The sequence below is a fragment of the Antedon bifida genome, chromosome 10, assembly GCF_963402885.1.
Source record: "Antedon bifida chromosome 10, ecAntBifi1.1, whole genome shotgun sequence".
NCBI classification, from domain to species: Eukaryota; Metazoa; Echinodermata; class Crinoidea; order Comatulida; family Antedonidae; genus Antedon; species Antedon bifida.
In genome coordinates this window covers 9,948,334-9,972,759 of record NC_136235.1, presented here as the reverse complement: position 1 = coordinate 9,972,759, position 24,426 = coordinate 9,948,334, and the positions used below count along the sequence as shown (strand labels likewise).

The following is a 24,426-nucleotide window of genomic DNA, read 5'->3' as shown; positions in this document are numbered from 1 at the left end:
TTTTAATTAATTATAAGTCATTTTCAAATTGTCAATGCAGTTTTTCTCTCTAATTAACCATCCATCTTCTATTTAATACTGCATTATAATTCTAAAATCACCATCAATTGTAGACTAGTGTATCCAATCTAAGAGCAACTTCTTTTTGAAGACTACAGTCCATTTCAAATTTTCAATGCAGGTCTCCCTCTATTTAACCCACTACCTTCTATTAATACTTCCCCCTACTCCAATTTTAAAAGCATCTTCAATTGTAGACTACCGTATCCACTCTAAGAGCAACAAACGTTACTGTTACCATGAATAGGTATAATAAGTTCAATTTATCCACGGAGGCCCAGATCAACACAGGGTTGCTCTTCCCAGCTTCTCGAACTTCACTAAATTCTTATTGGATGCTACACACACAGATCCTCTCAATTTAAGATGCAGGCGAGCATGTTCATACATGCATATACATACTGTACATTAATTAAACAAATATCCAGTCAAATGTGTGTACAACAGGGTCATTGTTTAGAAATTGAGCAACGCATTGCTTTTTCAACCTTTGACATCCATTGACAGTTTTCATTTGAGCACCCACAGAGAAGGTACCTTAAGTTAAAATGTCAGACTATGCGAATGAATCTAAGGAAGAAGAGTGCTAGCAGTGGATCTAATCAACTATTGTAAGTATTAAGCCTAAGAAATAAATATTTAGAATAATTATTCTTTGTGTTGAAGTATACAGTGCCAGTAACTACTGTTTATGTGTACACTAAACTGTTTGCCAGTCCAAACTTCTAGCATTCTCTTTATTTGCCTTCTTTCCTTCTTTGGAAACTTAAGATTATATAATCGTTGGGAAAACTAACATTATCAGCTCTATCACTCATCATTAATGGTGATGATTTTTATATTTTTAATTAATAAACAATTTATTGAATCATGGCAATGATTGTTATTAGATTGAGAGAAAATAATTATAAATAGACCACCATGGTTCCTTAGGCAGGATGCTTTACTCTCATTGCCTTATTCTTCGGATGAGATGTAAAGCCGTTGGTCCTGTGTACTTAACAGTGCACATTAAAGAACGTGGTACACTGTTTGAAAAAAGTAGGGGATTGTCTCCCGGTGTGCTGATCTGGTAGGCGCTGCACTGCTGGCTGTCGAGGGTCCGTGGAGGGCCTAATCCGAATTTCCTCAGTTTCCAGTAAAGCTTGAGGACCAGAATAATACATTATAATAACACAGGTTGTGTTAAAATACTTCTATAAAGGAACATTCTTACATTGGAAAGTGTTAGTTCTGTAATTGTAACTTTTTTTTCCCTGAGGTTTTTGTCTGGCACTTATTCATTCGATAGTGACACTTATTTATTTGTTTCAGATTATTATGAGCCACATTATTCAGTTGCTTTCTTGGATATTGGAGAAGTTACTGTAGAAAGTCCATCGTTTGTACGTGAATATACATTTCATAATGGCTTCAGTCCTGCTATCTGGATGCAATTCAGGATAATGTAATTCACCACACAGTTGGAGCAGGTAAGCAATACCAAAATACTTCTCTTTTCCTTATATAGTAACTTACATTTTAGATTTTAGACAACAACATTGGGGTGATGCCATTTGTCATTGGGCCATCTTCTCTTAGTCATGAAGCTGTTGATAAGTATGTGTGAGAATGTAGTCATCGTTTATAATTGGTACAAGCCTGTTCTTTGATTGCGATGAGTTACAGGTAGGTTCAGTAAGAATATAAACATTTGTAGCATGTTACAAACTGAATACTGTAATTAAGCAATTATGATGAATTAGATTAGATAATGTATAAATGTAAAAATCATGATGAATGGAACAATGTTAATGACGATGAAATAAAAGTGGGAAACCCAAAAAAGACACAAAAAAAAGATATAAACATTTTCAATAAATATGAACATTTTTATTATTCATTTTAAAAGATTTTATTTCTGTTTTTCAAATGTTATTATTTTGTCAGTTTGGGGAACTATATTTTGCATTCTGTCAAATAAAATCAATGTATAGATATTATATATGCATACTTGACTTTCATAAGGAAATTTGTCAAAGGACTTTCTTACTCTTCTACCTTCTTTTTCTTAACGTGTACTGATAATGCCATTCCATTGTGTAATCAGTCACGTAATTTATAAATTCTGATTAAAATATTACATTTTCCCATTAACATTTTCATGTAAATATTTCAGAATCAACCGGAGAATGCAGGTCAAAGTGCAAAACAGTGTGCACCTTGTGGTCCAGACAATGGAAATGCTGGATACGTGAGGGCAAATTTCATGTCTGGTGATAATGGTGCTCCATTTTTTCCATTTCATGGTATACATAATTACCCAGCTATTGCTGGAAACACAAGATTGCAAGGTATGTAAAAGCATGACATAATCTGGTCCTTACTTGGACAAACCTAGTCCTTACTTGGACAAACCAGTTGAGTTCTATTGCAGGAAACGCATACTCATACTGTTTACACATGAAGCTGAATGCTTATTTGGATAACATAAAATTGCCATTGTATCCAAGTTATCACCACTGTAATGTTGAGGTTGTCCCTTAGTACTGTTTTATCATAAAATATGTCTTTAATATCGGAATACATTTTTGGTGAAACTTACCAAATGAATATATTTCAACATACTTATTTATTTACAAATAAAGGTATTTTGCTCTTTCTTATCAATAGATGTCACATTCGCTCATTTTGATACTGCGTGTAAGAAAGATCATTACGCTACTATGACCAATCCATCAAATGATGATGGTATCCACCCAATGTCCGCTGTAGGTACTGTACAAAGAAGGTAACAGTCAGAGACAAGAACAGGGTTTACATACATATACCTAATTTAGGGTAAGTACTAATAGTATTTATCCTATATATCTACGGACCACTTGCATTTATCCAAGTTACGTAAATGTAAATCATTGTGTATCCTTACTTGCTAGTTGCATTATTTTCATCAACCTAGTACACTTACCTACAATACTTTTTGTAATGTACCGATTTACAATACAAATAAGTGAGAGAGAGACAAGTTCTGTTATAGTTGAAAGCTAGCACTGAAGTGTTTATTCTTTATTCTACATCTACTATATATAATAACAATATCGGTAATGGGTAATTAATCTGTCAAGGTGGAATGTTTAGTGGTCTCAGCAGAGGGGTCTACTTTAGCCATTAGTGACCATTAAGTAGCCAGGGTTATATAGAAGTGGGTTAACATAATATATATGGTAACAGGTGAAGGAAGTATAAATAATTGGTAGCAAGTAATATTAATCAAGTTCAATACATTACATTCCCTCCCTTCTATTATAAACAATTCTAAGCTATTTATTTATAATTGAATCAAAGCAGCACTGTACTAAGTTATGGTTTAATAACACTTTAAATGTATATGGTATAATGCACTGTATAAAGTAAAACATAAGATCAACATTTTAAATTGTCCAGTAATAATGTCCATAAAAGTTTCTATATTTCAGTTATTAAAAATGTCCATATCTTTCCGGCGGTTTTCTATCGCGAGTAAGGTATACTCTTCGCTGAGCAGTAATAGACTGTGCTTCGACAGTCGATTGTGATGTTTCCACTGTTCAGATTTGGATTAATGAGCATTGGAGGTAATTGTGGAGGATCATCTTTGTTTGTAAGCTGTTTATCCTGAGTTTGAACAGGCCTATAACGCTTCCTGATATGGTCGGCATGACGACGACAAACTCGTCCATCTTCTAGTTTTGTCTTGAATGAGATGCGACCGGATTTTAATATTATTGTTCCGGGTAACCATTTCAGATTTTGTCCTCTAAAGTTCTTTATATACACCTACTCTCCTTCTGCAAAAGTGCGTTCTTTGCATGACGATCATGGGCTAATTTCTGTTTTTCAAGTTGAGTGATAACACGATCTGCTTGATAAGGGTGTAAAAGATCAAAATGCGTTTTCAATTTTCGGCCATTCAGTAATTCTGCTGGTGTTTTGCCAGTTGTGCTATGAGGTGTATTTCTATATTTAAATAGGAATCTTGAATTGTTTTTTTTTTTAACTTTATTTGGTAATCAAGGTTAAAAAACAATAAAATATAATACATAGAAAATAGAAAAACAATTGCACGGAAAAAACAGGCCTTGATTACAAGGAATGCCAAGAAAAGTTAAAAACTTATTTCCACTTGGGTCCTAAAAACAAGAAACTGATAACAAGAACATACAAATTACAACATAAGAATCTTGCGACTTTTGTTTCGATATATCCATCTTTCGTACGTTTCATTGTTTCTTTAAATGTGCGTACAGCACGTTCCGCAAGACCATTCGATGATGGGTGATATGGGGCTGTTAAAGAATGTCTTATTCCATTTCGCTTTACGAATGTATGAAATTCATCACTGGTGAAACATGTTCCATTGTCGGATACTATTTTATCTGGCAATCCATGCGATGCAAATATAAGCCTGAGCTTATCCACTGTGGTATTTGTCGTTGAGGAATTTACCGGAATTACCTCAAGCCATTTTGAGTATGCATCGTATTAAAAACATTTTTCCAATAAATGGTCCAGCACAGTCGATATTTAATCGTGACCATGGTCTATTTGGCCAATTCCATGGGTGCAATGGTGCTTTAGGTGGTAAAGTTTGATTGGATTGGCATGTATCGCACTGCTTTGATATGTCTTTGTCCATATTAGGCCACCATAACGAATCCCGAGCAAAACTTTTCATTCTGACAATTCCAGTATGACCGTCATGTAGTGCTTGTAGCAACTGTTTTCTACCAGGCTGTGGAACAACAATTCTATTTTCCCACAAAATACATCCATCTTGTGTAGAGAGTTCTCTTTGTCAGATCCATCCAATATGGTTGCAAGTTTTCAATTTTTGGATTAGTATTGGGCCAACCCTTTTCAATGTAGTAAAGAACTCGAGAAAGTGTTGGATCTTTAACCGTCCAACCTTTAATATCTGCTGTGGAAACTGGAGATTGGTTCATTGGCTCCATCAATAGAACAGTTTCGGCAGGTTGTGGAATTGATTCTGGTTTTCCTGGCAATGGTAATCTGCTTAAGGCATCCGCATTGGCATGGGACTTTTGTCAGTTTGAATCTTAATGTATATTTGTATGTACCTAATTTCAGTGCCCAACGTTGGATTCTAGCTGATGCTTGGCTGGGCACAAGTCTGTCCTCATTAATAAGACCCAGCAATGGCTTATGGTCTGTTACCAATGTGAAATGTCTACCATAAATGTAAGACTGAAATCGCGTTACCCCGAAAACGCATGCCAAACCTTCTTTCTCAATTTGCGAATACTTTTTTTCCGCTTCTGCAAGTGTTCTAGATGCAAATGCGATTGGTCTTCCTGTACCGTCACTTTGTCGATGTGCTAACACAGCCCCAATTCCATATTGAGATGCATCACACGATAATATTATTTCCTTTTTTGGATCATAATGTGCAAGTACTCTGCAGGAAAGTAGCAATTCCTTTGATTTATCAAAAGTAGATTGTTCTAAATTTGTCCAGTTCAAAGCTTTATCCTTACGAAGTAAGGCATATAACAGAGCAATTAAGTGTGTTGGATAAGTTTGGTAAAAACTTCATAATAAGATAATAATCCCAAATAAGCTCTCAGTTCTGTCAAGTTTTGAGACGCTGGAGCATCTTTAATTGCTCTCACTTTGGCGTTTGTGGGATGCAATCCCTCTTTGTCGATCAGGTGTCCCAAATAACCAACAGATTTAACCATAAAAACACACTTACTCTTTTTTAGACGAAGTCCAGCATCTGCCAGTCGCTTTAGGACGGTTTCAAGAGTTTCGAAATGCTCAAAGTCATTCTTTCCTGTAATTAATATATCGTCCAGGTATACTGTAACACCTTTAACTCCTTGTAATAGTCCTTCCATGACATGCTGGAAAATCGCTGGTGCTGAAGAGACTCCAAACGGCAACCGTGTATATTGTAAAGTCCCTTTTGAGTGTTGATTACAACATATTTTCGAGAATCTTTATCCAAGAGTAATTGTTGGTACGCTTGTGACATATGTCCAATTTAGTAAATTTTTCTTCGGGGCAAAGGATACTGATCAACTTTGGCTGCTTTATTTACAGTAATTTTGTAGTCACCACAGATCCTAATGGTAGATTTATCTGCCTTAAGTACCGGAACTATTGGTGCAGCCCAGTCTGAAAACTGTATAGGTTCAATAATGCCTTCTCGTTGTAAGCGATCAAGTTAGTCATCTACTTTCTGTCGCAAAGCATACGGAACATTTCTGGCTTTGCAAAATTTTGGCATTGTCTCTTTATCAACATACATTTTTGCTTCAGTACCCTTAAGGGTACCTAGTTCATCTTTAAATATTTCTTGGTATTTACCAAGCAGTGAACTTAAATCTAATTGGTTTATTACCTTGATTTGTCGCCAGTCCAACTTTATAAACTGAAGCCAGTCTCGACCAATTAGGGTAGGTCCATCTGTTCGCACAATCGTTAACGGTAATATTGTAGTAGTACTCTGGTATGTAACTTCAGCATTAATTTTACCCAAAACATCCATTATTTGTCCAGTGTACGTACGTAGCTTAACTGACGAAGGTTCAAGTTTTCTTTCAGGCCATAATTGCCTAAATTTCGTCTGCGACATTATTGATACCGAGGCTCCTGTGTCAATTTCCATTTCAGTATCCAAACCCTCTAACAGTATCTTAACTTTCATAGGTGGAGGACTAGACGTGGTCTTTATTCCAAATAATTCTTCATACATTTCTGTAGCTATGTTGCTTGGTTCATCGCTTGGCTCATCTGCCACAACATTTTTAACTGTTTGGGGCTTCCCCTTCTTTTTGCTAAGACAAACAGATTGAATGTGTCCTACCTTGTTACAATAATGGCAAGTTGTTTGCTTAAAATAACATTTGTCTGGCAAATGGTTATTCTTTCCACAGCGAAAACATGGTTTCGACTTCTTATTTGTATTTGACATAACTAGTTTTTATGGCTTCATAAGATTATGTTAACACAATATATGTGCATAAATTGCAATATTATAGCATAATTATCGAATTTTTTTGCCATTTTTCGAAATAATTCCTTTTTTCCCCCGCATTGAAATTTTCGAAAAATGGCAAAATTTCGACCCTTTTATTTGTTTACATAACTAGTTACTATGGCTCTATAAGATGATGTTAACACAATATATATACATAAATGACAATATAATAGCATAATTATTGGATATTAAAAAGTGAACATTTGCAAATTTTCGAAAAATTCTTTCGGTCCCCAGCAGTGAAATTTTCGAAAAATGGCCAAATACTTACCCTTTTATTTTTTGACTTAACTAGTTTTTATGTCTCCATAAGATGATGTTAACACAATATATGTGCATAAATTGCAATATTATAGCATACTTATTGAATTTTAAAAAGAAGAAAATTTGGCAATTTTTCTAAAAAATTCCTTTGGTCCCCCGCAGTGAATTTTTCGAAAAATGTCAAAATTTAGACCTTTTTATTTTTTTACACAACTAGTTACTATGGCTTTATAAGATGATGTTACCATAATATATGTGCATAAATGGCAATATTATAGCATAATTCTTGAAGTTTAAAAAGTGGAAATTTTGGACATTTTTTGAACAATTCCGTAAATTTTGACTTCTTTTTGTAAGCAATTTTGTTTACATTTTCAACTGCAGCTGCAGAGGTTGGCTGCGCCAGATCTCTTACATTTCTTGTTGCAGTTTCGATGCTAGTTGCAATTTCAACAGCTTTTTCCAGTGTCAGTGCTTTTTCTGCCAAAAGACCAAATTCCGTGATTACGGACGCCAAAAACTAGATGATCTCGTAACATTGTATTGAGCGAGGCTCCAAAGTTACAGAATTCTGCCATCGATCGAAGCGATGCCATAAATTCAGGCACTGTTTCATTATCACGTCGAAAGCGTGAGTTGAATTTGTATCGCTGTACAATTTCACTAGGCACATGGACTGTGATGCCCATTCATAGCTGTTACCAGCTCATCGAATGTTTATCCTTGGGTTTTTCTGGTGTAACCAAATTTCGTAAAAGCTTATAAGATGATGGGCCAATAACTGTTAACAGTGTTGCTTGTTTCTTCTCCTCTGTAGTAATTTCTTTTGCCTTGAAATACAAGTTACTTACTTACTTATTTGTTTTCATAGCTATCCCCAATATTGGGGACATTTCGCCGTCATTGACATTATGTTGACATAGCACAACTTTTCTTAATTTTATGAGAGACGTTAATTTTGATGAGAAGGTCATGGAACACTAATTAATTTTAAAAACAACTAAAAACCTGGGACCTGTAACCCTGACGGGTACTCTCCCTCCGGGTCAAAGGGATCCCGAAACTCATCGGTGGGCAGGGGCGCTCATCTCCCTGTTCAGGACTATTCCTGATGATTACCCAACCTATTTACATTTAAAATTAAAATCAAACATCAAGACATAACTTAATCAACTTAATGACTACTGGACATAGTAGTTATTGTCTTCTATAAAAGATGCTGGAAGCACTTCCTTATATAGTCTTCTTCTTCTGTCTGTTGTTCTTCTTCTTCCTCAGACTCTAGTCTAAAGTCTAAACGCTCAACAAACTGTGACCAATCTTCCCTTCCTTCAATAAATTCTTCAATTTTGCCAATAAGGGCCATTCTCGTCGCCACTGTAGTGTAATGTACCGATTTACAATACAAATAAGTGAGAGAGAGACAAGTTCTGTTATAGTTGAAAGCTAGCACTGAAGTGTTTATTCTTTATTCTACATTTACTATATATTATAATAACAATATCGGTAATGGGTAATTAATCTGTCAAGGTGGAATGTTTAGTGGTCTAAGCAGAGGGTCTACTTTAGCCATTAGTGACCATTAAGTAGCCAGGGTTATATAGAAGTGGGTTAACATAATATATATGGTAACAGGTGAAGGAAGTTTAAATAATTGGTAGCAAGTAATATTAATCAAGTTCAATACATTACACTTTTCATTTAATCTTAACAGTAAAGTTAATCTTTCTGATTGCGTGGAGATGGATTGTGATGCATTTAAGAAAGCAATGATCAGAGATGAAGATGGTGGAATTCTAGGAGGATCACGGCCTGGTTATGTTATTCCTGATTCTCCATACGAGTGGGATAGAGATCCGAGACGTGGACTTAAAATTCCTTATGATGAAAAATGTCCACATAAAGGTTGGTTGTCTGCTTTAATGTTGAATTTTAGCTTTTGTAAACTGTGATTCTTCCCTAAATCTTTCCTCCTATTAAAGTTGCACTCTTGAAACAAGACCAGTCCATTCACCGAAAATTTTTACGGATATGTACAGGAAGATTATTCCATAAGGTTGATGCTCTATAGTTAAACATTCTCTTTCCATAAATATTGTTCCATGCTGGAACATTTAGAGTTTTTGTTGATTGACTTCTTGTATTTTTTGTGTGAAAAGTGTCCATAAATTTGAATAGATTTGTTAAATAAGATGGTGCTAAACCCTGTAGGCATTTAAATAGCATAATTAATAAATCATTTTCCCATCTGTCATGGACACTCTTCCATTTTAGTGAGGACATCAATTCTGTTATAGGGGTGTACATATCAGCATAAAGAATGATTCTAGCTACTCTATTTTGAAGTACTTGAAGACGATTAACAAGTTCTAAGTTACAATTTGACCAAACATTACTACAGTAATCAAAACAAGGTAATACTATTGCATTAGCAAGTAGTCTTAAAGCAAAATTTGGAATATAATATCTTAATCTACGAATAATACCGATACGTTGTGATACTCTAGAAGCTACTTGTTCAACATGCTGTTTCCATGACATAAGTGAATCAAATGTAAGTCCAAGATATTTAAAATTGTCAACTCTTTCGACATCATTGCCATTAATAGAAAGAGAAATATGGGTTCCAGAAGATCCAAACGATCAGTTCATGCCAACTCCTGACTCCAGCATTTATGGCGAGAACTATTTTGATCGCGATTGGCAGACTCTTTGGATACTTATACGTGGTAGTGACCCAATTGACATCATCACTACACCGGTTATAATGGTTGACTTTGGTGTGGCTCCTGTTGATGTTTTCTATGAAGAAGATCTTGTTAACAATCTTGCCAGTTTGGTATATATAATAAGTAAATAGCTTTCTTTAACCATATTAAAGTATCACATAATCTATCCAGATTTCTTCTTTTTTCAGTTTCATATGTTTAGAAATGAGTTGAATTTTATTTAATTACCTATTCTTTTAATATGTAAACAATAATTAATATTTTTTCCTTACAGGCAATTCAACCCTTGAACATGATGAGTTAGTTAACCTTCAAGCAGAAATTGTTAATGCAGCACAAACCGGTACTTTGTACGAGAGTCTTGAAGTTGAGGTTATTAGCAATGACCGATCCTTCTCCCCCAGCTGAAGACCCAACAAGGGGTGTGAGAGCAACAAATACAACAGGAGGTCCAAGTACAGGCAATGAAACGTAAGTCATATTTTAAGAAGTAATGAGTTGAAGTAGAGTTTTCTGTAGAGTTACTGTAGTATAGAACTGGCTTGTATCGTCTTGTCCAAAGTCTTAAATTGTATTCTCATGTGTGGCGTGCAACAAACATAACCATAATGCCTATATCATTACAAACCAACATAACTAATTGGTTCACAGGTATTCTGAGAAGCAAGCTGAAGAAGAGGCATCTAGTGACCAAGGAGTAGAAATCATCTATCAATTCCAAAGCACAATGAGTATACGTTTAAGGCTGATGCTATGGAGAACCATCCATTTGAGGTTCAGCCTTGCATCTCTATATTGGATACCAGTGTAGGTTTTAACACAATTCTTTCTAAACTCCAATATACTGTAGGCTATCAAGCTTTGGTAATACACCATAGGTTTGATACAAATATTCTACGAAAAAAAGGAATAATGATTTTTTGATTTTTTCAGGCTGAAATTGTGCAAAATCTGGGACATTCTTCACATCCATGGAAAATGCCCAGGAGTATCTGATGCAGAGCTCGTCAACAACAACACTGTAGATATAATCCATGGCTGGGCCAATCTGTCGGGAAGTGGTTACTTCTTTGAATTCAGCATTGTTTATTCCAACTCATCCACGCTAGAAGGTATCAACTCAACAGAGTTTTCTGTCATTGAGGGTGTTTTCCACATATCAATCGCAGATCAACAGTAAAAGTTTTGGAGAAATTTAATGTTCAGTTTAATCTAATTGAAGATTTTACAACGGATATTGCAGAACATGTGGATTCCAAGGTTGGTGATTTTTTAATTAATTATAAGTCATTTTCAAATTGTCAATGCAGTTCTCTCTCTAATTAACCATCCATCTTCTATTTAATACTGCATTATAATTCAAAAATCACCATCAATTGTAGACTAGTGATGTATCCAATCTAAGAGCAACTTCTTTTTGAAGACTACAGTCCATTTCAAATATTCAATGCAGGTCTCCCTCTATTTAACCCACTACCTTCTATTAATACTTCCCCTACCCCAATTTTAAAAGCATCTTCAATTGTAGACTATTGTATCCACTCTAAGAGCAACTTATGTTGAAGACTAGCCAAAAGTACCTACAAGTCGACACTCCCATAAAAATCCAATTACAGACTACTTTCAAATTTGATTTCATCGGCTGTATAAATCGCCTCAAATTAAAGACAAGCCAATAGCCAAGGACATATCAACCTTGAAGAATTATAATGCAATTGCTGTAGTTGCGGGTGAAAACGATTTAAACACGGCACATCTTTTTAAAAAAAAAATAGGCATTGTTGCTGGTACAATGCAAACTTCACTCTCACAAAGCATAAACACCTTAAAAACCAGAATCTCGCCAAAACCTAGATTATCTCAAAATATTTCCTGCCCTTTATATAGTCCGTACAGCTTATTACCCACACAGTACATATCTTTTACTTACCTGTTCTGCCAGTAGGTAATTGAAAAATCAGCAAATTTTGTCAAATTAACAAGTGGCAACACTTGTACAGGTAAGAAGAATAAGAAAAACTTATTTTATTGTGTTTTTCTATAGGAGATAACCCAGAAGCCTAGAAGTAGAAATGAATACTTTTACAGGTAAGCTTTAATATAGTTTATAAACAAAGTATGTAAAATGAGAATACTTCTTTTGCTAATAGAAGAGACAATTCCAGAGTGCCATAAAATCAAGACCATATATTTGTTGTTTTAAACATGGAAAAAAATTTTATGGTAGATCTTAAGTTCTTCAATGCAATCAGTGCAATCAAAGTACTTAATGTACAGATAGATATTAGGAATATATTAAATTGTTAACTTTTCTTTTATTATTGATCAGCAGATGAAACTTTTAAAGAAGAAGAAAACATCACAGGTAAGCTTATAAAACATTACTAATAAAAATCTATACCAGCTGGTGCTGAGGTGAGGTGAAATTAAGATTGACTCTTTCTATGAAGTTCTTTTTTAGTGTTAAAATTAATTAATCCATGTCCCATTTTCCATTCCAATCTGTCCCTGTGTCATAAGAAATGTTTAAGAGTTGTGCAACTGTAGATGCCGGAAATGGCACTTATCAGACACAAATTAGATTTTCGTAAACATTACATTCTTAACATTTTATTGTTGTTTATCAGCAGATGATGCTGATTGTTATGGACAACTAGAAATTTCCACAACATCAGGTAAGTCTACTACAATATTAGCAGCAAAACATTTGAAAACACAAATGTACAATGTATCAAGAACGAAAATGTATAAAATATTAATGTTATAAATTGTTTTTGTTTACTACTATAGGAGATGACCTATACAACCATGACGATCTCACAGGTAAGTTTATATTTAAAAAGGTTCGTTATTCACATGCCAAAGAGCATTCAATTGGTTAAAGAGCAGTGCATATATATGATTAGACTGGGTTCCAGCCCGTAAATAGTAAAGATAAATAATTTGGCACATATGGTATGATAACCTACGTCATTCTTATCGGATATTTGCGGGCATGCAAATCGATTTCTTCACATATTTCCCCAGTGCGTAAATCTGAGTATTATATTATACGTATAAAACGCCATATGTGCCAAAATTTACGGGCTGGAACACAGTCTAATATAGGATGGATGTCTGAGGTTGTCATATGTACCTGTAGGCCTATACTTCTGTATTTAAGCATTTTAATTGGAATATTGTTGAACATTAAAGGGAAAGAGATCAATATAGTGTTATTTTTGAACAAGTACAGTACTACAGTAGTTATAAAATATGGGCCGGTTGTTGGTCGCAAATATTCAATTTCTCGATTCCAAGTGGATAGCTGTTATGTGACATCAAAATAGGACAAATTTAGGACAAATACATCTGTAAGAGATGATAGAATAATTGCATTTTTGTTTTTCTCATTTTGCAGGCAAGAAAGAGGTAGCGAAATTGTTGACATCAAATCCTGGATTCTCAATTCAAAATTGGATAATTATAAGGATGAAAGTTAAGAATGAAAAAATGATGCTGATGAGTTTTTGATTTTAAAAGGTTTGAAAATAGATATAACATAACGTATGTTAACGTTCTGATTGATATACTTGTTTTTAATAGTGTTACCATATCAATTTGTCAGGCTGTTGCACCTAAGGGCGCGTTTATACAACACGCTATTACACGCATATTCAACACGCCTACGAGAAGTGTGTTCTATAACATCGAAGAGATTCCGTGTAATGAGATTTTAATTGCAAAAAAGGCTACTTGGCTGAATCCTAACATTTTGTGGATTCCCGGTTGCTGTTATTATTATAAATAATAGTGTAATTTGATATTTGGGCTACAATAGTCTATAGATTATAGCATGGATTAATTAGTTTAAACTAATTGATACATGGTTATATACTACAAGTTGATCAATTTGGAAATGTTTGCAATATTAAAAGTGTAATTTGATATTTGGGCTACAATAGTCTATAGCATGTATTAATTAGTTTAAACTAATTGATTCCGTAATTCTTCTAATTGTAACCCTGGGTTATTATTTTTTGATTGTTTTTTAGGGTGGGTTACTATTAGAAGTGGGGGGGGGGGAAGGGGGATTCCTATTGGAGTAGTGGGTTATTATTACTAATCTTAAATTAGGCACCTGTAAATAGTAAGGCACCTGAAAATAGTAACCCACCCCAACTTTTCCGGTCAGCAAATCATAGAAAAATAATAAAACAGTACGAATAAATAAATTTCTTTGAACTTTATTTTATAAACTCAAAAACACTCAGTCCTCCCGAGATCAACATGCATTATCTCCTTATTTTCAAAATATTGCTGCATAATAAACGACCAGTCTTAATGTCATTTTTTCAATAGTTTTTGTGACTCTAATAATAACCTCCCCCATGGGTTACTAGTAGTAGTAGTGGGTTATTATTATAGATTGACTTATAAGTTGGGTTACTACTAGAAGGGGGGTTACTATTAGAGTGTGGGTTACTATTAGAATTGACGGTACATGGTATAATACAAGCTGATCAATTTGGAAATGTTTACAATATTAAAGTGTAATTTATTAAGTTATTCAGTGATTAAATATTTCAAAGTATTTCAGCTAGAATGTCAATGTTTCTAATTTATTTTTCTTTACATTATGATCATTTATTTATACATAAAAATCATCACATATAAGACAAGAACAATTGTCCTGTAATTGATCCTGCTGGAGATAGATTTCATACATGTAAAAAACGTCAAATGTTTTTTAAAAAATTACCGGTATGAATATGAAAATATGAAGCACAATTTATAGTGTAGTATGTTCCCTAATAAAATTCTTAAATTTAATACTGTAACAGACTGAAATTAGGAACTATCCAGTGTATGTTAGATTCAATTAATAGTATTCCTAACACAGTACATTACTGTAGCAGCTTTGAGCGAGTAGCCAGATTTCTAATTCTTACATGATTGTACAGTAGAACAAATCATCAATAAAATAATCCAATACTTTTACTGGATTTGAACATCAGATGAATCTCTGATGAATCTAAAGATGTTAAAAACCACATGGACAATTGTTATTTAAATATTTTCAACGTCATGACAATACAAATTACATATTTAGAATATGACATCAACTAAGAACAATATAGCCATAGAAAATGAGAAAAACTGCAACCAGCTGCCCAAGAACATTTACTCCATCAACACATCAGACACTAGGCCTATATGAAAAGGAAAAAGACATTATTAATGTCAACACAACGAGTACCAGACAACATAACTCTTTTGGGATCATTTCAGCCACCAGTTATTGCGGCCGTCAGTTATGACAGTACATTTTTTTTTTTAATTTATTTTACATTATAAAATATGGGCCGGTTGTTGGTCGCAAATATTCAATTTCTCGATTCCAAGTGGATAGCTGTTATGTGACATCAAAATAGGACAAATTTAGGACAAATACATCTGTAAGAGATGATAGAATAATTGCATTTTTGTTTTTCTCATTTTGCAGGCAAGAAAGAGGTAGCGAAATTGTTGACATCAAATCCTGGATTCTCAATTCAAAATTGGATAATTATAAGGATGAAAGTTAAGAATGAAAAAATGATGCTGATGAGTTTTTGATTTTAAAAGGTTTGAAAATAGATATAACATAACGTATGTTAACGTTCTGATTGATATACTTGTTTTTAATAGTGTTACCATATCAATTTGTCAGGCTGTTGCACCTAAGGGCGCGTTTATACAACACGCTATTACACGCATATTCAACACGCCTACGAGAAGTGTGTTCTATAACATCGAAGAGATTCCGTGTAATGAGATTTTAATTGCAAAAAAGGCTACTTGGCTGAATCCTAACATTTTGTGGATTCCCGGTTGCTGTTATTATTATAAATAATAGTGTAATTCGATATTTGGGCTACAATAGTCTATAGATTATAGCATGGATTAATTAGTTTAAACTAATTGATACATGGTTATATACTACAAGTTGATCAATTTGGAAATGTTTGCAATATTAAAAGTGTAATTTGATATTTGGGCTACAATAGTCTATAGCATGTATTAATTAGTTTAAACTAATTGATTCCGTAAATCTTCTAATTGTAACCCTGGGTTATTATTTTTTGATTGTTTTTTAGGGTGGGTTACTATTAGAAGTGGGGGGGGGGGGGAAGGGGGATTACTATTGGAGTAGTGGGTTATTATTACTAATCTTAAATTAGGCACCTGTAAATAGTAAGGCACCTGAAAATAGTAACCCACCCCAACTTTTCCGGTCAGCAAATCATAGAAAAATAATAAAACAGTAAGAATAAATACATTACATTCTTAACATTTTATTGTTGTTTATCAGCAGATGATGCTGATAGTTATGGACAACTAGAAATTGCCACAACATCAGGTAAGTCTACTACAATATTAGCAGCAAAACATTTGAAAACACAAATGTACAATGTATCAAGAACGAAAATGTATAAAATATTAATGTTATAAATTGTTTTTGTTTACTACTATAGGAGATGACCTATACAACCATGACGATCTCACAGGTAAGTTTATATTTAAAAAGGTTCGTTATTCACATGCCAAAGAGCATTCAATTGGTTAAAGAGCAGTGCATATATATGATTAGACTGGGTTCCAGCCCGTAAATAGTAAAGATAAATAATTTGGCACATATGGTATGATAACCTACGTCATTCTTATCGGATATTTGCGGGCATGCAAATCGATTTCTTCACATATTTCCCCAGTGCGTAAATCTGAGTATTATATTATACGTATAAAACGCCATATGTGCCAAAATTTACGGGCTGGAACACAGTCTAATATAGGATGGATGTCTGAGGTTGTCATATGTACCTGTAGGCCTATACTTCTGTATTTAAGCATTTTAATTGGAATATTGTTGAACATTAAAGGGAAAGAGATCAATATAGTGTTATTTTTGAACAAGTACAGTACTACAGTAGTTATAAAATATGGGCCGGTTGTTACTGGTACTGGTACTGGTTCAAATAACCGTCTCACAGAGACATCTGGTAGCCATTGACTTAAAGTTGGCATTTGGATGTGTTACTTTTAAATGTAGGCCTACAGTATGAGAGTGACTACTACCAAATTACACAGTCTCAAAACAACTTATAAACAGTTCATATATACAGTTAAAACATTGCTGGGAATTATAAATTTCTGTTGAAGCAGGCTCTAATGAAGTTGCATCTAGTAAGTTGACTTTGTTGTACAACTCTATCAAGTATTGATGGTATCTTCCGACCTCTTCGTTTACTTTGGGTTGTGTGAAAAGTAAGAATTTTTGTAGGATCTTCATTTTCTTTTCTAATTACATGTCCGATCCAGTTGAATTGTTGCTTGTAGACATATTCTTCTAGCGGTTGACAGCCAGTAATTTTGTAGAGATCGTCATTATCAATAACGTAACGCCAGTCTATATAGTTTTCATCTGTTTCTTCATCTGAGGATATGTCTACATCGTTTGGTGGGCAGATTCTTTGAAAGCCATTCACTAGCATTCTTCTTAGGAAGGTTTTGTATGTTGTGCTAAGTTTGGACATTTCACTTCCTGTTGCCCTCCAAGCATGGCAACCATAGGTGAGTCTACTCCTAACTAGACCATTAAGAAACATCATTCTTGTTTGTAAGTGGATCGTTCTGTTGGTAAGCAATGCTCTATTCTCTGCAAATGCTCCTTTGGCTGAATTGATTCTGTATTTTACTTCTTGATCTCCAATATGAACATCATTGTAGGTAGCCCATACACCAAGGTATCTAAAGTGTGTTACGTTGTTAATGTGTACGCCGCCAATTTGTATGATGCATCTTGGGTATTCTTCAACTTCCTCTTTCCAGTTCCATATAATGGTTTCTGTTTTGGGGGCACTAATTCTTAGACCAAATTCCAGACAAACTTTATTCAAGATGTTCACAATGGTTTGCAGTTCTTCTTGTGACCAGGAGCTTACAGCAAAGTCATCAGCATAGCCACTTTCAAAGTCGTCATAGATGCCCCTTGATGGTGCTTTACGTCTTTGAGCACGATTTGTAGCTTCAATAGGAATTAGGTATTGTATCATTAGGCCATCCAAACTAGCATCTTTACAGCGTTGTTTGAACACTCTAATAACGTAATCAAAATATTGGTTAAACATGCTGGTACTCTCAATACCACCCTGTCGCACCCCAGAAGATGTTTCGAACTTATCACTCGGATCGTCGTCAGCAAGGTATGCTTTCGTTGAGCTGTACAGTGATTGTATAATGTCAATCATAGTAGTAGACTGGTTTAAGTGAAACCTATTACGAACGCTTAGGAAAAGAAGATTACGATTCACATGGTCGAATGCTGTTGTTAAATCAATGAAGCATGTATAGAGTTTGCGATTTGAGCGATACGCAATTTCCTGGATCTGCTTGATTACATATATAGCACCATTGCACCCTCTGTTGGACCTGAATCCAAACTGTGTGCGTAGAAGTTGACTTTCATAAAAGATGGAAAAACGTGAAAGAATGATAACCATAAGTATCTTTGAAAATGTAGACCCAATCGATATTCCTCTATACATTGATGGATCAAGTGGACTGCCTTTTTTTTTTCCAAATGGTTGTTAATTTGGACAGTCCCCAATCACTTGGTACTTCTTTCGTTCTCCAAATTTCCTCAAACAGTCTATGTACATGGTCGACGAATACTGGGTTCTCTGTGGCGACTTGCAACATTTCAGAAGCGACATCTAGGGTAGCTTTGCGACCTTTTAGATGTCCGATTGCATCAATAATTTCTTTCTTGGACGGAGGTTCATTGTCTATCTCAAATTCTGGTTGTCTCAGGTTGATAATATATTCTGGAGGTGTGCTAATTTCATCTGGGATTTTAAGGCTAGATTGGTCTGGATTAAAGTGATCTTTAAAGTGTTCACGTAATCCAGGACATTTTATAGGCTTTGGTGCTTTTCTTATAACATCACCGTGCTCCTTAGCTTTTCTCCATAAATCAAATATTTTTCTATTTTGGTGGGCTTCATTTAACTTGCTTGCTTCTTCATACAAATATTCATTCCGTAGTTCCTTAACCCTTATCTTAATTGCTTTCTGCATAGCCTTGATCTCCTCTTCTTTGTAGGTAACTGTGCTTTTGTTAATATTCTTTCTTTCTTTTATAAGCTGTTTTAGTCTTTCATCACCATCCCAGGGATGAGCATTTTGGTTTCTTGTTTTCTTCGGGACTTCTTCAACTGCCTTATTTAGCACTGTCATAAGTGTTGTATAGCGCTCAGTTGATGTAGTGGTTGTTGTCTTTTCAGGAGAAGTAATTTTATTAATTTTATTAATTTCTTCTTCTATCTTTGTTTTAACATTATTTCTTACTTCTCGATCTTTAAGTTTACTCATGTTGGCTCTTTTGCTCTGTTTTTTCTTTTTATGCTTCTTCCACCTGGCTGCTTTGTTGGCTGGTGTTGTCATATTACTCACAAGGATTCTATGATCAGACGAAAGATAATAGTTGTTATAGACTCTTGTGTCAGTAACATACTTCCTCAACCAGTGATCACATATGTTGTAATCTAGTGTTTTCTTTGTAACACCATCGTTGCTATGCCAAGTGATCCGATGAACGTTTGAATGGTCAAACCAGGTGTTCAGTATGCATAGCTTGAAGTCAGAGCAGTAGTTGATGAGTCTTGTGCCATTGTCGTTACTAATGTCATCTGTGTCTTGAAATCTATGTAGGTTTCCATCAAAGAGTGATTTTCTGGTTGTTATTGTTGATGTTGCATTAAAGTCTCCCATCAGTAAGAGTTTTGTGTTGTTCTCGACTCTTGTTACTTTGGAGAGTTTTGCATAGAAAATATCCTTTGATGATTCTGAACCGGATTCCGTAGGAGAGTACGCAGACACAATTCTTAATTTACAATTTTTTATTGTGACGTCTATTGCCATTAGACGTTCATATACATAATAAACATTAGACACTTTGATATGGGGTGACTGTTTGATGGCAATAGCAACTCCATACATCTTTTTGATTTTCAGTCCAGTCCAGTATACATTGTAGCCCTCATGTGAGATTGCACCGGTACCAATCCGTCTCACTTCCTGCATACACACGATGTCAAGGTTTGCTGCTTTAATTTGAATGAGGGTTTCATGTAGTAAGAAGTCATCTGAGCAGGTATTAACATTAATCTGTCCTGCTCGCCAATGAAAATATTTTGCAGGCTTTTGTTTCCTAACTGCTTCTTGTACTTTCTTGTTTATGTTTGAAAGGTTTTTAGAATCTATATCTTTATTACTCTTTGTGTGAAATTTTGACTTGCGTCCACCACGGGTACCTCTATAATGGAAAATTCCCAAGTCTTTCAAAACACTTCCAACCGCAGTAGTAATTTTTCCAGCATATTGTCTCAGGTTAAGTAGCTTTGAGTAGCTATAGTTATAGGTCAACATAGTTTACTCGCAGCAATGGTAGATTATAATAATAATATCACACATACACCGACTCTAGGCCCTGTAAACAAATCTTCTGTGCTATGCTGTCCCAAAGTTCTTAGGCAACAATAGGCTTTGCTTCACTGAACACTGCTAAGACAATAGCATGCACACAGCTAGATAGGGCCTAGCTATAAGCTATAAAAAATCTTTTCTAAATCCAGTTTAGCTGATAAAAATAAGAAAAAAGAATATACAATACAATAGTTGCAAGTGCTGATAACAATATTGGTAGTAAAATCACTCTCAAAATGTGTACTTAAAACCCAAAAAGCAAGATTTTAAAAGCAGAATGGGAGTAACACTGTCAAGCGCCTCTGGCAGCCAACAAAAGTTGTTGGTCGCAAATATTCAATTTCTCGATTCCAAGTGGATAGCTGTTATGTGACATCAAAATAGGACAAATTTAGGACAAATACATCTGTAAGAGATGATAGAATAATTGCATTTTTGTTTTTCTCATTTTGCAGGCAAGAAAGAGGTAGCGAAATTGTTGACATCAAATCCTGGATTCTCAATTCAAAATTGGATAATTATAAGGATGAAAGTTAAGAATGAAAAAATGATGCTGATGAGTTTTTGATTTTAAAAGGTTTGAAAATAGATATAACATAACGTATGTTAACGTTCTGATTGATATACTTGTTTTTAATAGTGTTACCATATCAATTTGTCAGGCTGTTGCACCTAAGGGCGCGTTTATACAACACGCTATTACACGCATATTCAACACGCCTACGAGAAGTGTGTTCTATAACATCGAAGAGATTCCGTGTAATGAGATTTTAATTGCAAAAAAGGCTACTTGGCTGAATCCTAACATTTTGTGGATTCCCGGTTGCTGTTATTATTATAAATAATAGTGTAATTCGATATTTGGGCTACAATAGTCTATAGATTATAGCATGGATTAATTAGTTTAAACTAATTGATACATGGTTATATACTACAAGTTGATCAATTTGGAAATGTTTGCAATATTAAAAGTGTAATTTGATATTTGGGCTACAATAGTCTATAGCATGTATTAATTAGTTTAAACTAATTGATTCCGTAAATCTTCTAATTGTAACCCTGGGTTATTATTTTTTGATTGTTTTTTAGGGTGGGTTACTATTAGAAGTGGGGGGGGGGAGGGGGATTCCTATTGGAGTAGTGGGTTATTATTACTAATCTTAAATTAGGCACCTGTAAATAGTAAGGCACCTGAAAATAGTAACCCACCCCAACTTTTCCGGTCAGCAAATCATAGAAAAATAATAAAACAGTACGAATAAATAAATTTCTTTGAACTTTATTTTATAAACTCAAAAACACTCAGTCCTCCCGAGATCAACATGCATTATCTCCTTATTTTCAAAATATTGCTGCATAATAAACGACCAGTCTTAATGTCATTTTTTCAATAGTTTTTGTGACTCTAATAATAACCTCCCCCATGGGTTACTAGTAGTAGTAGTGGGTTATTATTATAGATTGACTTATAAGTTGGGTTACTACTAGAAGGGGGGTTACTATTAGAGTGTGGGTTACTATTAGAATTGACGGTACATGGTATAATACAAGCTGATCAATTTGGAAATGTTTACAATATTAAAGTGTAATTTATTAAGTTATTCAGTGATTAAATATTTCAAAGTATTTCAGCTAGAATGTCAATGTTTCTAATTTATTTTTCTTTACATTATGATCATTTATTTATACATAAAAATCATCACATATAAGACAAGAACAATTGTCCTGTAATTGATCCTGCTGGAGATAGATTTCATACATGTAAAAAACGTCAAATGTTTTTTAAAAAATTACCGGTATGAATATGAAAATATGAAGCACAATTTATAGTGTAGTATGTTCCCTAATAAAATTCTTAAATTTAATACTGTAACAGACTGAAATTAGGAACTATCCAGTGTATGTTAGATTCAATTAATAGTATTCCTAACACAGTACATTACTGTAGCAGCTTTGAGCGAGTAGCCAGATTTCTAATTCTTACATGATTGTACAGTAGAACAAATCATCAATAAAATAATCCAATACTTTTACTGGATTTGAACATCAGATGAATCTCTGATGAATCTAAAGATGTTAAAAACCACATGGACAATTGTTATTTAAATATTTTCAACGTCATGACAATACAAATTACATATTTAGAATATGACATCAACTAAGAACAATATAGCCATAGAAAATGAGAAAAACTGCAACCAGCTGCCCAAGAACATTTACTCCATCAACACATTAGACACTAGGCCTATATGAAAAGGAAAAAGACATTATTAATGTCAACACAACGAGTACCAGACAACATAACTCTTTTGGGATCATTTCAGCCACCAGTTATTGCGGCCGTCAGTTATGCCAGTACATTTTTTTTTTAAATTTATTTTACATTATAAAATATGGGCCGGTTGTTGGTCGCAAATATTCAATTTCTCGATTCCAAGTGGATAGCTGTTATGTGACATCAAAATAGGACAAATTTAGGACAAATACATCTGTAAGAGATGATAGAATAATTGCATTTTTGTTTTTCTCATTTTGCAGGCAAGAAAGAGGTAGCGAAATTGTTGACATCAAATCCTGGATTCTCAATTCAAAATTGGATAATTATAAGGATGAAAGTTAAGAATGAAAAAATGATGCTGATGAGTTTTTGATTTTAAAAGGTTTGAAAATAGATATAACATAACGTATGTTAACGTTCTGATTGATATACTTGTTTTTAATAGTGTTACCATATCAATTTGTCAGGCTGTTGCACCTAAGGGCGCGTTTATACAACACGCTATTACACGCATATTCAACACGCCTACGAGAAGTGTGTTCTATAACATCGAAGAGATTCCGTGTAATGAGATTTTAATTGCAAAAAAGGCTACTTGGCTGAATCCTAACATTTTGTGGATTCCCGGTTGCTGTTATTATTATAAATAATAGTGTAATTCGATATTTGGGCTACAATAGTCTATAGATTATAGCATGGATTAATTAGTTTAAACTAATTGATACATGGTTATATACTACAAGTTGATCAATTTGGAAATGTTTGCAATATTAAAAGTGTAATTTGATATTTGGGCTACAATAGTCTATAGCATGTATTAATTAGTTTAAACTAATTGATTCCGTAAATCTTCTAATTGTAACCCTGGGTTATTATTTTTTGATTGTTTTTTAGGGTGGGTTACTATTAGAAGTGGGGGGGGGGGGGGAAGGGGGATTACTATTGGAGTAGTGGGTTATTATTACTAATCTTAAATTAGGCACCTGTAAATAGTAAGGCACCTGAAAATAGTAACCCACCCCAACTTTTCCGGTCAGCAAATCATAGAAAAATAATAAAACAGTAAGAATAAATAAATTTGTTTGAACTTTATTTTATAAACTCAAAAACACTCAGTCCTCCCGAGATCAACATGCATTATCTCCTTATTTTCAAAATATTGCTGCATAATAAACGACCAGTCTTAATGTCATTTTTTCAATAGTTTTTGTGACTCTAATAATAACCTCCCCCATGGGTTACTAGTAGTAGTAGTGGGTTATTACTATAGATTGACTTATAAGTTGGGTTACTACTAGAAGGGGGGTTACTATTAGAGTGTGGGTTACTATTAGAATTGACGGTACATGGTATAATACAAGCTGATCAATTTGGAAATGTTTACAATATTAAAGTGTAATTTATTAAGTTATTCAGTGATTAAATATTTCAAAGTATTTCAGCTAGAATGTCAATGTTTCTAATTTATTTTTCTTTACATTATGATCATTTATTTATACATAAAAATCATCACATATAAGACAAGAACAATTGTCCTGTAATTGATCCTGCTGGAGATAGATTTCATA

At 34.1% G+C, this 24,426-nt stretch overlaps 3 protein-coding genes across 3 annotated transcripts; all 3 read right to left on the bottom strand.

The window, feature by feature from the left end:
• Positions 1-4,826: 4,826 nt before the first annotated feature.
• LOC144853450 (uncharacterized) lies at positions 4,827-8,711 on the bottom strand. The gene is made up of 5 exons (XM_078711147.1): positions 8,575-8,711; positions 6,409-6,878; positions 5,709-6,001; positions 5,299-5,568; positions 4,827-5,117 (listed from the first exon to the last, which is right to left on the bottom strand). Exons 1-5 carry the CDS (start codon positions 8,709-8,711, stop codon positions 4,827-4,829), a joined length of 1,461 nt encoding a protein of 486 aa, XP_078567273.1.
• Positions 8,712-17,237: 8,526 nt separating this feature from the next.
• On the bottom strand, positions 17,238-18,596 carry LOC144853449 (uncharacterized). Its single transcript, XM_078711146.1, has one exon. It carries the CDS (start codon positions 18,594-18,596, stop codon positions 17,238-17,240), a length of 1,359 nt encoding a protein of 452 aa, XP_078567272.1.
• A 52-nt stretch (positions 18,597-18,648) lies between these two features.
• LOC144853448 (uncharacterized) lies at positions 18,649-20,523 on the bottom strand. The gene is made up of 2 exons (XM_078711145.1): positions 19,444-20,523; positions 18,649-19,371 (listed from the first exon to the last, which is right to left on the bottom strand). The coding sequence occupies exons 1-2, from the start codon at positions 20,521-20,523 to the stop codon at positions 18,649-18,651; spliced, it is 1,803 nt and encodes a 600-aa protein (XP_078567271.1).
• Positions 20,524-24,426: the final 3,903 nt, after the last annotated feature.